This window comes from Clarias gariepinus, chromosome 15 (genome assembly GCF_024256425.1).
Source record: "Clarias gariepinus isolate MV-2021 ecotype Netherlands chromosome 15, CGAR_prim_01v2, whole genome shotgun sequence".
Lineage (NCBI taxonomy): Eukaryota > Metazoa > Chordata > Actinopteri > Siluriformes > Clariidae > Clarias > Clarias gariepinus.
This window is the reverse complement of record NC_071114.1, coordinates 25,219,826-25,235,557: the sequence shown is the minus strand read 5'-3', so window position 1 is coordinate 25,235,557 and position 15,732 is coordinate 25,219,826. Positions and strand designations below refer to the sequence as shown.

General features: G+C 37.2%; 1 protein-coding gene across 1 annotated transcript; it reads left to right on the top strand.

Moving 5' to 3' along the window:
* The first annotated feature begins 773 nt into the window (after positions 1-773).
* LOC128542722 (adhesion G-protein coupled receptor G2-like) lies at positions 774-10,981 on the top strand. Its single transcript, XM_053512696.1, has 8 exons — positions 774-815; positions 2,205-2,312; positions 2,429-2,560; positions 4,662-4,783; positions 6,944-7,212; positions 8,864-8,975; positions 9,131-9,411; positions 10,596-10,981. The coding sequence occupies exons 1-8, from the start codon at positions 774-776 to the stop codon at positions 10,718-10,720; spliced, it is 1,191 nt and encodes a 396-aa protein (XP_053368671.1). The 3' UTR covers positions 10,721-10,981.
* The last annotated feature ends 4,751 nt before the right edge of the window (positions 10,982-15,732 follow it).

Here is a 15,732-nt window from a genome sequence, read left to right as displayed (position 1 = left end):
TTGCTTTATTCTATGATGTTAGCAGGTGGATCATAACTTACCGTTTTAATTTTTTCTCTTTCTGCAGCTGAAATGGTTAATTACACTTCTTTTTACAGCAGTACAGAACTGAAAATTACAGAGAGCCTTACTAAATTACAATGCACCTGGACAGGCATGCAGTGTTATATAGAGTGTACTTCCATCAATATCACCAAAAACATACCACGTGTAAACAACATAAGTCTGGTAGAAAATTTTACAATCAACAATAATAGACAAAATCTTTCCTTCATTATAAGTAAGTCACAATTTGAAGTTTCCTGAATAAGTTAAAAGTTATGTCTTAATTTTTATACATCAGTTATTTTTATTTGGCAATTATTAATATGAGTCATGTTTTTTGTGTGTTTTTTTTTTTTTTAGATGAGCAAAATGTTATATGTAATGTCACAAAGTGTGTATTAGATGAAATTAATAATTTAATAGATAACGTTTCTAACACTGGTATCCTGAATGAGTTGAGGAAAATATCACAAATAAAAACTATGTGTAGTCAATTGTTTGGTTCTAATACAGACTTACGACATAAATACATCAGGTAAGCAAACTATATATTGAACACACTGCTCAGACCAGACTGTGTTTATAAAATTATACTGAAAGATATTTCAAAATCTGTGCAAAACAGTGCGGAGAAAAAGTTCATCCAAGCCATCATCACCTTACCATTTACTGGAAGAGAAAAAACCTATGACCTAGAGGAATTTAATATGACTGTGGTTAATATGACTATGACGAACACCACAGATCTTGTAAACATCCCTGCTCCAACGGTAACACTATCCTAAAGAATATTTTATAATATTTAAGAATATAATATTTAAGGTGTGTTGTTATAGGAAAGTGCACTATTTCCCTTATAGTATAGTATAGCAAAGCCATTTTCCCTTGATACATCTTGAATGTACGTATTATTATTATTGCTTATTAATGTATTATTAAATTAAACCACAACATACATTTTAATTGTTTACATGTATATTTATGGATGCCGAAAGGGCACAAAAAAACAGTTCATTATAACTTTATGTAGCACCCTTAAACAGAAACCGAACTAAACCAGTTTTATTTTTATCTTGAGGTTAATAAAATGAAAACAATGCAGCGTGTCATGTTCCTGGGAAACCCGAAAGCATAAAAGTCTCTGACCTGAATACTCCTTCTATAAACATGATGTAAATGCCTGTTTAAAGAAATCTTTACCCCATCAATGATTATGCATTTTTCATGCAAAGCTTTCTTTCATATTATACAACTAAAAGAATATGCAAGATTAGCCCTAGATAGTGTTGCCGTACAGTATGATTTCAAAGTTACAGAATCGAATAAAACAATAAGTTCATTAATATAACCATGTGATTTGTTGTTACTGTATACAATGTCTGGTCAACAAAAAGTCACACATTGTAAGATTTCATTCAACTACTTAAAGCTTTGAATACACAATGTAGTGACTAAATCGTGTAGGAAAATAATCTCCATAGATGTGATAACCTGGTCATTCAGTACATTCATATACAGTAGACAGCTGACTTCATTTTGTTCTCAGATCATAAAAATTGATCGCACCCCCAGATCATAAAACTGCCTCCAGAAGCTTGTACTATGATGTTGCACTCATGTTGCACGCATGATGCACCCATCACTCTTGAATAGGGTCAATCTGGCATCATCAGACAACCCAACCTTTATCCATTGCTTTGCAAGACCCAAAGTTTAACACTTTCCTTAAAGGTTCTAATAATTTGATACATAACTTGATGCATTTTTTTAAAGGTGGCATTTTTGGCCAGACAGTGTAGAAAATAAGTCTAAACCTTTTGACCAATCAGAAATAAGAACTCAACTGTGCTTCAATGTAATAATTAATATGTATGTGTACTATAATTAATAGTAGGATTCTAAATATCTAATAATTAAAACCACTTAGATAATGCCAATGGATATATATAAATACATTTTAATTACATTTTATTTGTATTACACTTTTACATTTACATTTAGGCATTTGATACACTACCTTTACCATGGGAATGGTCACAAAGCAGATTTACATTAATAATTGTGTATATACAGTAAATTTTTTAAAAAGAGTATGAATCATATTTTTACTGGTTTTTTCCCTAATAAGCAAGACAACATCTGTCTTTACTCTCTAATAGGTGCCTGGGAATAATCTTTCTGGGCAAGTTTTTGTCCCTTTTCTGAAGGACACAGACGGGCAGAGCAAAGTTGCTGTAGTGACATATCCCTCTGCGGAACAATTTATGGTACCTCTTTAGTCAACCTGCATATTCTCAGTGAATTATATAAATACTGTATGTGAACATATGGTGTATATACTACATGTTATTCTAAATTCCCTTTGTTATTTATATTTTCACAGGATAACAATCCAGACCCCACTGCGATCCAGACTCCCGTCATTCGTGTTGAAACTGCTGGATTTGACCTTAATGACTTAAAGTGCAATCCACTTCAAATCATTTTTGATGTGAACATTAGTAACAAAACACTGGTAAGTGATTGTCTGTACAATACAGCTCTGGAAAAAAATAAGAGACCACAACAATTTACTCCAAAAAACATCTGGAATGTCATCAAGAGGAAGATGGATAGTTACAAACCATCATGTAGAGCTGAGCTGTTTGCTTTTTTGCAAATAGAGTGGTATAAAGTTACCCAACAGCAATGTGAAAAACTGGTGGAGAGCCAAAACACATGAAAGCTGTAATTGCAAATTGGGTTTATTCCACCAAATACTGATTTCTTAATGTTATTTAGCCAAAGCATTAACACAATTTGTTTGTTTAAGAATTAATTGCATTTAGTTTTATTTGAGTTATTAAAGTGCTGCAAATACTGTATGATCTTGGGTTATTTTGATGTGTTGTGGTGATGTTATTTCCTTAAAATATACACTTTAAATAACAATAGTTATATTTTGAAATTAAAAGAAATATTGTCAGCAGTTCACAAACAATGAAACAAAATTTTTCATCCCACCAATACATGCACCTGTTAAAAAAAAACTTAAAAAATGAATTATTTTGAACATGTCAATTGTGAACCTGTTATGATTTAAAGTTGCACATAAAAACACATGCACTACATGTGAAGAGTTGTCAGCATTAAAAATAAAATATTATTGGCCTGCATCAAGTACTACAACAAATATATATATATATATATATATAATTCATATGTTTAAATTCATAAAACAGCATGTGCAAAAAAATCCAAAAACATTATTTGATCTATTTGTTCATTTTGCTCTTACGTTTACTTCCACAGGAAAACAAAACAATCTCATGTTTGTTCTATAATGAAACAGGTATGTAGGTATGTTTTTTATGAATTGTAAAGTTTTGTTATTGGTGGTGCAATAGTTATGAGACAAAAACAATGTTGAAAACCTAATATATAAACATAAAACCTTATAAAATGTTTATTAAAATAAATATTAACAAACTCGTTTTTATAGTAAGAGCAGATAAATGTAGCTACTCTGCCACTAAATGTTTTTTTAAACAAAGTGACGTGTACTATATGTTGATTGGTTGGTTATGATAAAGAGTGCCTCATAAGCTCTATATTTAGAATGATATTTGGTAATGATGCATTTTTTAAGTTAACCAGATAAGTAAAGACCACTAATAATGGTAAAATACTTTACAGAAAAACGTCAAAAGACTGTAAACAATGACTGTAAGAGAATTTAGAGGTTTAGATTTTAGAGATGAATACTAAAATCTACCTAAAATCTAAAATCTGCCTAGATTTAGATAGGCACTGTAGGTTATAGCGACAATATCATATTTGATTACCAATTATATACCAGAAAATTGGTGACAGGATCATAGGCACCCAAGGCTCTCCCATGCCCATGGGGACCAAACTGATCCTTGCCCACAGAAAAGCCAGTGCAGCACAAATGTCAGAAAAACAAAGTCAATGCTGTGCATGATAGAAAGGCACCAGGACACTCAGTGCAATACTGCTCCCTGCACATGGGGCCGAGCATCCAAAAGTCCAAGGCCACTGACCCGGCCTCCAAACTTCTCAGATCCAGCACCTACTGTAGTAGATTTTTTGGACAAAGAAGTCATTAAGGCCCCACAACCCACAGTCACCCCCAGAGGTCTTGTGGAGTCATGCACCGAGGGGCACAAGGAGATAATACATAATATTAATATAATGTTTTGTGTTGTAATATTATGGTTGATCAGTGTATGTATGTATGTATGTATGTACCAGGTACTGTACAGTATGTGTAGAAATGTCTGTGTGTTTAATTAAGCCTCCTACCATGCGCCTTATTGACCTTGCCATGTCCTTTCCAAGCTTTAGTAATAGAACCGTAGGTATAATTAAAATTAACAATATTTTCTTATTTGGTCCTGAAAGGTTACTATTGGGATAATACAGGGTCGATCACTAACCTGGACAACTTTACCAGCAACAGCACTGTAAAATGCTCATATGATCATATGACCCCCTTCGCTGTACTTCTGGTAAGCACTGAGTTACTGACAACAAGCAAATGGGTGGAATTATACTCTAGTGTTGCTAATAAATCTGTATTCTGTGTGTGTGTGTGTGTGTGTGTGTGTGAATAGGTTGACAAAAACATAAAAATTGATCCTCAGCAGTGGGAAATCCTGTCCAGTATCACTTATATAGGTTGTACTTTTTCGTCATTTTTCTCAGCAGTCACCATCTTCCTCTACTTCTTCATTAAGTGGGTATTATACATGTGATGATATACCATTGACACATCTACACTGGCTAACAGAAATAGTTTTTACATATATATTTTAAAAATAATCTAGCAGATTCTTTCATCACTTATGTTGCAAGTGATTTTATTTGAAGTGTGTGATATTTTAAATCTAAAATTTTATTGTAAATCATGTAATATATACTCCAGGGTCTACCATGATCTGTCAGTTATTCATAAGGCTTACTTTCAGTAGTGGGACTGCTCCTAGGAAAACATGTAATGTCAATGTTTATAACACTGAGAGCTGTAAAGTGGGCTACCTATTATAGTGCTTGTTGTAGTTTTGACAGTTTCTGGAGTTTTTAACTGTAGAAAATCAAAATGTTAAAATCAGTAACAGTTGTGTGAAATCTTTATGCACACAGACAAAACTTACAGATATGTGACATGGCTTCATGAAGTTATCCTGATCAGACCAATCGCAAAAGTTTTAAGCCCCAATAAAAGAGTTGGGTAGGACTGTCATAATGTAATCAAATTATTTTGAACAGAAAGGCAAACTGCAGAGAAGTCGTTTTTTTTTCTTATAGATGGGTTAGTAAAAAGTAAATATATAATTAATGGAAAATTCTGCCCTACTCTTACCTGTAAAGATGAAAAGAGTGAGCAGATGGCAATTTTTGAAAGCATCAACGCCACCTATTAGTTTGCCACATACCACAAGCGCTGCAATCAAAACTCTGCTTGTAACAAACGATCTGAATGTACTGTACTGTATATGCATGTGTATATATGGATCAATGTGTTGCATCCATAAGCACTTGAGTGTTGATGCTATGGCAGTGTCTTCTGTTCACATAAGCCCCTTTTTCCTTTTTGGTGTTCTGAATGATTATTTTAATATGTGGCATGGATGACACCAACTCTAGGAAAACCAGACATGAGCATGATTTTATGCTCTGTGGTGGGGAGATCTATGAATATGCACATGATCCGTGGTGCTGTAAGAGCAAAGTTAGATTTATTATTGCCGACATTGTCGTTTGTGACGAACCCAAATCTTTTTTGCTGCAAAGCTGCATCTTTGCTGTTACTACCTAACCTAGGTGTTAGGACACCTCTAAAGATCTCTTACATTTTGGTGGAAATAGAAGTGACTTTCTATTTTTTTTTTATTTTTTATTTTTTCCAATTTTCTCCCCAATTTAGTCGTGGCCAATTCCTCCCCGTCACTAGGGGGCTCCCTCATTAAGGCTACTACTACCATTCAGCCAGGAGGGCGAAGACTATCACGTGTTTCCTCCGAACCGTGTGACGTCAGCCGACCACATCTTTTCGAACTGCTTGCTCACGCACCGTTAGGGGCGGAGTAACACACTCGGAGGACAGTGCTAGCCGCTCCTTCCTCGTGCGCGAGCTCACAGACCCCTCATCCCTCCCCCCCCTGAGAGAGCTCGGCCAATCAGCTCTCTCTAGACCTCCAGCTGTGAGAGGAAAACAGCATCACCCGGGGTTCGAGCCAGCGCTCCCCGGATGATAGGGCGAGCACTTTACCACTGCGCCACTCGGAGGCGTGACTTTCTATTTTAAGAATGTTGGTAAATACCTCTTACTCCCACTCCTAATGTAGGAGGTGAAAAAACTGCATTACTATGAGAATTTTGGGCCACTTAGAAGGGATTTCCGACTCTGATTCTTAGTTAATATGGGCCCAAAGCATCATACCCAAAGCACTTGAGTTGATATTTCACCTACCAGTATGTTTTGGGGAGATGAGAAGACTGTCGAAAAGAAACACAAATTACAAAAACAAAACAGCTAATTCATTGCACCTTGATACAGTAGACTGACACCATTAACACCATGAATCCAAAGAATAATCCTTCAGTCAGTGTTTTGATGAGGGTCCTGAAGAGCACTTATGCATGACCCCAAAACTTCCCATACTGTAAGGGTTAAATTAGGGTGTGATATGGTGATTAGGGTAACCTCATTTTCATCACCATTAAACCATTTAAACAAGTCCTTCTGCTCTGTGGATGTAATGGGGTCAACTTGCATAATATTCTGGATAGAAATGTTTCGTCCTTAGTCCAAGGTAATAAAGATAATATAAAACTGAATAAAAGCATTGATTACAATAAAATTTGGTGTTTATGATAAACACTGTTTTTGCAGGCGCTCGTTAAGAGACATTTCCCTCCGCATCCATGTGTCTTTGAGCGCAGCCCTTTTCCTCCTTAACACCAGCTTCATGTTCAGCGAATGGGCAGCTACGTTGCCTGAAAACAGTGTGTGCGTCTTAACAGCAGTGATAATACAGTACAGCCTGCTGTCCTGTTTCTCCTGGATGGCCATTGAAGCCCTACACTTGTACTGTCTTCTAATCAAAGTGTTTAACACCCACATCAAGCGCTACATGATCAAGCTGTCCCTGTTTGGATGGGGTAAGGAATCAGATCACGTGGTCTACACTGCAGAACAAATGATAATGTCTATTTAATTTTAAATGATAGTAGAGTGACACTCTTAGTGCATGCTTGTACCCAGGATTATTCGTGCATTTTCCCATTTAGTTAATCATGTGGCAGCAGCAGAATGCACCCATCATAGTATAAGATTTAATTCTCACTGCTCAGATTCCTGTTCTTGTCTGACAAGGGGGAAAGCTTTTGTGATCTCCTGCTTTCACAGCATTTTGACTTCACTGGTCATTGTTCTGTACGTTCCCAAAAGCTACTTCTTAACACTATGGTGATGAAGAGTAGTTGTGACTGACCATACCCTTCCAGTTAAACATGTCTAAGCAATCGCTGCTCATGTCATTCATGAGAAAAGGATTTTTACCCATAATGCACCCTTTTTTGTAAACTCTATAAATTGTTACATGAGAAAATTCCAGCAGAACAGATTCTGAAATACACAATTTCTATTTAAATTATTTTCAGTTCCACACTAAAGTTTTCTATATTTTCTATATTTTTACAGAAAAAAAACTTTCCATATTTGTACAACTAGGTTTTTCTAACTCACTCATCGTCTATACCGCTTTATTCTGTATTTTGGGTAGTGGGAACCTGGAGCCTATCCCAGGAGGCTTAGGGCACAACGCTGGACAGCGTGCCAATCCATTGCATGGCGCACACACACACACTACGGGTAATTTAGGAATGCCAATTAACCTAAACTACATGTTATTGACTGTGGGAGGAAACCCACCAAGCAAGGGCAGAACATGCAAACTCCATGCACACAGAGATGGGAATCGAACCCGGGCCCTGGAGGTGCAAGGGCGGCAGATGTGGCATTATTGTATATATTTTTGACTGCGTATCGTACTGTGTATAACTGTGTATGTGACTGTAACGGGTTCGACCCTTTTTGCACGGGCGGCACCAAAAAGCACGGACACGACGCGAGGTCTTATGGGAAAAAAGGTAATTTATTTAAGTAAAATTGGGAAGGAAATGGTTAAAGAAGGGAGGACGAAAAGAAAGGGGAAGGGAGGAATGTGCATGTGCAGGTCTGGGGGCAGTGCCTAGCTGGCATGCGGGCACACATCTGGCGAAAGGTGGCGGTGGGCAGAGTGGCAGAACAGAGGACGAGGAGGCAGCACTCCTGCACGCTCCATCAACAGTTCTTCCCCTGGATTTAACTTTAAACTACAGCCCGAGATCCTATTAATGTTAATTATCGCCAACAGGCCTGAATAGGCGGCCCCGTCCCTTTGCATCCCTGAAGAAGAGGGTGCCGCCTACCTAGGGAGCCTACACAGTGAGCGAGGAGCGATAATAGATTTGGGTGCCTGCCCATCACAGACGCACGTCGTGACAGTGACAAATAAAATTTGAATTTGAAAATTTGAAACTGACCCACCAACCAAATTACAGTTAGCATCACAGAACACGAGAACACGTTTCTTTTTTTTTTTGCCAATTTTGATAACATTAACTTCAGCTCTTAAACTGTATCTGCTTGATTTAATGCATTGTACTACTGCCACATAATGATACAGTAACCTATATTGAATGTTCAGATGTTCCTGTTAAAGTGGTCAGTGAGTTTATAGCACTCATGAAATTCTGGACTTTTTCTCAGGAATGCCTGCTGTCCTTGTTGGAGGAAGTCTGTGTGGGTTTGGCATTAAGCCTTTATATGGTAAAGTGAACACAACATTATCAAACACAAATGGAACATCAGAATCAAATTTGTAAGTAAATGCTTTAAAAGACAACAGTGTTTTAAACCATTAAATTGTTTGTTTTTTAACCCTCAAAACACTTATTTTGGGAATGTATTTTACTGCTGTATTACCATAAATCCTTTACTGTCTGATCTAAATAACATGTGGAATTTGTACCACAGCTGCTGGATTACTGACACACACTTCCTGTATGGCATGAACATCACCTACTTCTCCTTAACCTTCCTGTTCAACACATTCGTTCTGGCGATAGTAACACATCAAATCTTTAAGCTGCAATGCTTGAACATAGGAGGCAGTAAGCTTCCATCTCGCAAGAACATTTGCACAGTCCTGGGCCTGACCATCCTGCTGGGAATGGCATGGGGTTTTGCTTTCTTTACCTCGGGATACACGAACTACCCCGTTCTTTATCTCTTCTGTATCTTCAACAGTTTTCAAGGTATTGACACTTTACTATCGTTAGAACTAAATAGTACATCTGTAAACACAATCTGTTAGTGGTTTTATTTCTAATATTGATGTAAACTGTGCCAAAAAAGTGCCATGCATCTGTGATCAGCCCCCGTTACTCTGATACCTCTAACTCCATAAGATCCAAATAAAACACATTTATGTTTGTAGTTGCAACAAAACAAAATGTAAAAAAAAATAAAAAAAAAGGTGGGATAATTACTTTTGCAAGGCACTGTATTAGATAGCAAACTACATCATATCAAATAAAATAATAATAATTTACATGCAAACACAAGGGATTGCTGTGTTCTTTTGTGCTTTAAAGATAACTCCAAGTCAACACAGCAGCATGGTGTTAGTGTGCACATTATTATTATTATTATTATTATTATTATTATTATTGTAATGCTTTTAAAATAAGAGGTCTGTTCAAGTCAAACGGGACTTGTGATGAAGTTTCTTGTAAATGAAAGCAGAGTTTAAGCACAGCACTTGCACATTACAGGAACTAAGCTGGGAGTCATTGCCACATCCTGACCTCGATCCAAGCCATTTCTACATGTTTTTTGGAATTTAAGTAGTGCCTACTTGATGCCAGTTAAGCAGACAGGCCAATCATTGCTCAGGCATTCTGAGAAAACTTTCTACCTTGGCAGGATCCAAGTACTAGTAAAACACTGTCCATAGTGTAGCAGCGGATTATATAGAGTATACAGTATATACAGAGTATAGTTTTTACTCTTATAATTGTGTTCTGACAAATAAAAGTTCCTGTATGACTTGAACACCCCCCCGTGTATCCCAGGGATATGCAAAAAAAAAAAAATTGACATTTGACTACATGCAGTAGTGCTTACTACAGTTGAAATTGATTATATTGTATTTATTGTTAAGAAATTTTTATTAGTGTGGATAACATAGCTCTGAATTCTCTATGACTGTGTATATGTACACACATTGGATTGTTATACCGAGCAAAATGATAATAATTCTAATTTTTTTTCGGCAAATACTGTAGCTTGTATTAGCATTTTTGTACCAGAAAGCGTAACACCACAAACAAAATTCTATTTTTTTATATTTATTGTATTTCTATTTGACCCTCAAATATGTTAATCTGAAAATTATTACTGGGTGTCTAACATTAATATTTATCTTGTTGATGTTTAGGTTTTTTTCTTTTCTTCTGGGTCTGCTGTACAGTGAAAAAGAACAGGGGTACCAAGGGACAGTTCAAGATTCTGTCTGAGCCGACCAGTAATTCACTCAACCTCTACAGCTCCTTTTCCCACTGAACAGATATTATAATTAAGCTGTGATATAGTTACAAATCAAATCATGTTCTTATAGATATTAATACATGAACTGCAACACATTATCCAAGTTATTTAAAATCTACTTTATCAAATTTTTCATAGTGACCACTGAGTTCTTTATTAATGATATCACAAAAGTAAACTATGTACATTGTTTTAAAGGAAATATAGAGTTTGTTATATGTATATCTAACTGCCAAGTACATGTTAGACTGAGTGATTAAGATTTTTTTTTTTTTTTTTTTTGACTACACTGATCTGGTCTATGTTTTGGGCTTACATTTAAAGCATTTTTTTTAACTAGAAGAAATAGTGTATGTGACCTCATTGCATATTTTGTATTTTAAAAAATGTTAATTATACAGCCCTTTTACACTGTATTAAATTTATGAAGAAAAAAATTATATTTTTTCAAAGATAGACATAAAAAGGTGTTTTTACTTTTATATTTACCAATAAAAATATTTATTACAGAATGGAAAACTAGATATAATTTTGAAAAAGGTAAAAAGAAAATGGTTTGATGTTAAGGCAAAGGAGAATGATATATGCACTATGCCCAGGTGATCATTACCTGGGATATGTTCCTACATGGAAAAAAAATAATAAATTAATTAAATTAATTAAAAGAAGAGCAAAGATTTTTTTAATCATGCTCTCATTTTATTTTAATTATTTTTCCCTTTTTTTAGAATATTAAATGCTTTGTTAAAATGTAACTTTCTCTATGGCAGTAACACACTATCTTACATATGGATTAATGGACACAATACAGTTTTTATTTTATTTTTGCTTGTTTTTTTTTTACAATTGATTTCTGTGTATTTATCTTCATGCCAACACCTGATTGTTTACACACTGTTGATTTGATCTTGATCATCTCAGGGATTGTGTTTTAAAGTAACTAATAGACTTTTGTAAATTCTGTTAGGATTGAATGGGGTGAATGTTAGTGTTTTGTGAAACTATTCCTAGACAGTGTTAATTTTCCCAGGCATCACATTCTTCCTTCTCATCCCTGATTAATTTCCCTCAAATTTGTTTGCCAGGGTTTTTATAGAACATGCAAATGTCTGTAGAAACAGATAGATGTAGTGTGTATAAACTCTGGAAATGGTTGAAAACTTAAAACATTTTTCTGTGAATAAACTAGAGAATATTCAACAACCTCATGTGCATGTGTGTGTCTGTACTGTATTTCTTTTCTGGTTCGCAAGTGTATAGGAGCCGATCTGCAAGCACATCGAAGCTAGATGGATGGATTAAGTGATTCTTCTTTCTGATTTTTTTACCCTCTAACAGTTTGATATTCAACGTTTCTTATGTTGGGAAAAAATACAAATGAAATTTTTTTGAAATCTTGCAAGGTGAAAGTGTACAGCTGTAGGCAAAAGTTTTGAGAATGGCACAAATATAACTTTTCACGAAGTCTGCTGCTTTAGTGTTTTTAGATCTTTTTGTCAGATGTTACTATGGTTTACTAAAGTATAATTACAATCATTTCATCAACCTGTGTACTAGATCCTATACTGACACATTTTCTCAAGTCGATAGTAATAATAATGAAATAATGAAATAATTGAAATCACAATAATGAAAACCCTGTTAAAAATAAAGATTAATTCTTCACTCAGCAACAAGTATGTTCCAAAATATATATTAAACAACTAATTAAGAAACATGATCTTAACCTCTGTCAGCTGTCAAACTACAGGCAGATATCAAACCTCCCCCTTATCTCTAAGATTCTGGAAAATGTAGTAGCACAGCAGCTATGTTTATATCTACATAGAAATAGCAAAAACAAACTGTATCAGTTTGAGTTATTGTATGCCACGTCAAAGCACAGACACAGCACTTGTTAACATAGTGTAGCGTTTTATCGCCAGAAAGGATGTTTGAGGAACGAGTGAGCTTATTTGCTGCCCAATACAATGGTTGGGAGTACTTTATTATGCACACAGCATGTATAGCATGAGCAGCACATTCACACGAGACTCTACCTCCAATTCAGCCTAACCATGAACCGGAGCAGATTCAATACACAAACAGGGCCGAAGCCACTAACCCAAACACCCTTTCCCAACATGGTGAACACACAGACATCCCCTCAAGGCATGCTGGTCGTCAGCCGCCGCCTTGCCCGCGCTACAATAGTAAATGACCTCCTATTGGCCTCTGATCAGGATTGAGTCACTATACTTGTGTTACTCGACCTCAATGCAGGTTTTGACATGACTGATCACAGTATTCTCTTTTACAGATTTAAAAAATCTAGTAGGAATTAAGGAAACGGCTCCCTCCTGGCTCCTACTTTGACTGATTGTTATCATTTTGCAGATTTTCTGTAAATGATGACTATTCTGTATGTTCTCAAGTGGAGTTTGGTGTCCCACAGGGATCGGGTTTAGGCCCACTGCTTTTTTCTCTTTTACATGCTTCCCCTGGACAACATAATTCATATGTGGTATTGGTTTTCACTGTTATGCTAACAACACACATTTACTGTACTGTATATGTCTCAGCAAAAACAGATGAGAAAAACAAGCATACTAAAGTTGAGCAATGTTTAAAGGATAGGAGACTGGATGGTAATTAACTTCCTTCCGCTTAATCCAGACAAGACAAAAGTTCTAGTCATAGGACCACACTTGAGCTAGAAGCTTTTTGATCAAACATACTGTCTGGTTGTTCAACTAGGTACAAAAACAAGCTTCAGTTAGTCCTAAAGGTAGCAGCGAGAGTCCTTACTAGAACAGGTAGATACAAGCACATCACCCCTATCTTATCCTCATTGCATAAACTCTCCATTTTCACATTGATTTTAAAATAATACTTTTGATGTATAAATCATAAAATGGTCTCGTGCCGAGTGAACTGCTAGTGTCTTATCATTCGCCATGCCTACTTCGATCAAAGGATGTAGGCTATTTGTCAGTTCATGGCTGTGTTCTTAGGCAAAATTGTGAGTGAGTGAGCTCCCATGGCTGAGAAGCAACCCCACCCATGAATGGTCTCAGTATGCTTTACTGTTGGCATGACACAGGACTTCTCCAGACAACCTATTTCTGTATGCTTAAACAATCAGAAGTTCAAGTAGGGTTCATTGTCACTTCAACCATATACCGTTAGTACACAGTGAAACGAAACAACGTTCCTCTAGGACCAAGGTGCTACATGCAACATAAATTTACAACATAAATTAACAGAAAAACTAAAACTAGCTAACTAAGAGGCCTAGTTAGCTGGCTAGTGGAGACAAGACAGATTGCCCTGGGGTTTACAGACAACATAAAGTGCACATGCAAATGTGCAAACAAGAGCAACAAAGTGACGGTGCGACAAACACAACATAATACTTTGTGGTGTTGAGGTGATCAGTTGAGGTAGTGGAGAACCAGTAAACTTTCATTAACGTAGCAGCAAGAATTAAGTAGTTAGTGCAAAAAGTAATCCAGTGATGCATATTGTGCAAAAAAAGAGCATTTACAGGTTGGTGTGTACAGTAGTTTGGTAGTGTAGGTCAGTGTGTTTGCGCTTGTGTTGATTGGTCAGTCCAGTCTTAATGTTTTAAGTTACAGTAAGCTGAGTGATAATGTGTGTGTGTGTGTGTGTGTGTGTGTGTGTGTGTGTGTGTGTGTGTTTATCAGTCCAGTCCCTTTTTATTGAGAAGACGGATGGCTTGTGGAAAAAAGCTGTTGCACAGTCCGGATGTGTGTGCCCGAATGCTTTGGTACCTTTTTCCAGATGGCAGAAGTGTAAAGTGTGTGTGAGAGGTCTGTGTCTGATCAGTCACAATAATTGTGGCTTTGCGGATGCAGCGTGTGGTGTATATGTCTTCAATAGTGGGGAGAGAGACCCCGATGATCTTCTCTGCTGTCCTCACTATCTGCTGTAGGGTTTTGCAGTCCGATAGGACACGACTCTCAAACCAGACAATGATGCAGCCGCTCAGGATGCTCTTAATAGTTTCTCTATAGAAGGTGGTCAGGATCGATGGTGGAAGCTGGGCCTTCTTCTGTCGTCTCAGAAAAAAGAGACGCTGTTGGGCTTTCTTGTGCAGGGCGCTGGTGTTGAGGGACCAGCTGAGGTCCTTCTCTAGGTAGACGCCCAGGAATTCGGTGCTTTCAACGATCTCCACAGAGAAGCCGTTGATGCTCAGCTGAGAATGGTTGCCTCCTGTCCTCCTAAAGTCAACAACCATCTCCTTTGTCTTGTCAACATTCAGAGACAGGTTGTTGACTTTACACCAGTCCGTTAGCCTCTGCACTTCCTCTTTGTACGCTGACTCGTCGTTCTTGCTAATGAGAACCACCACGGTCTTGTCATCAGCAAACTTAATGATGTGATTCGAACTGTGTGTTGCTACACAGTCGTGAGTCAGTAGTGTATACAGCAGAGGACTGAGCACACAGCCTTGTGGGTCTCCCAGTGCTCAGTGTGGTGGTGCTGGAGGTGCAGTTCCCGAACCGTACTGACTAAGCCTTTCCGGTCAGAAAGTCCTGGATCCAGTTGCAGAGGGAGATGTTCAGGCCCAACAGGTCAGATCAGTTGTTGGGGAATGATTGTGTCGATTGCTGAGCTAAAATCTATGTACAGCATTCAAACGTATGTGTCTTTATTGTCCAAGTGTGTGAGGGCAAGATGGACCGTGTGGAGATGGCGTCGTCTGTTGAGCGGTTAGGACAGTACGCAAATTGCAGCGGGTCTACTGAGGAGGGCAGCAGGGTCTTGAAGTGTCTCATGACGAGCCGCTCGAAGCACTTCATGATGGTGGGTGTAAGTGCAACGGGACGGTAGTCATTGAGACAGGACACAGAAGACTTCTTGGGCATGGGGACGATGGTGGTGGCCTTGAAGCACATGGGAACGACGGCGCTGCTCAGAGAGATGTTAAAGATGTCGGTGAGAAAATCTGCCAGCTATTCCACACATTCTCTGAGCACTCTGCCTGGGATGTTGTCTGGACCAGCAGCTTTACATGGGTTGAC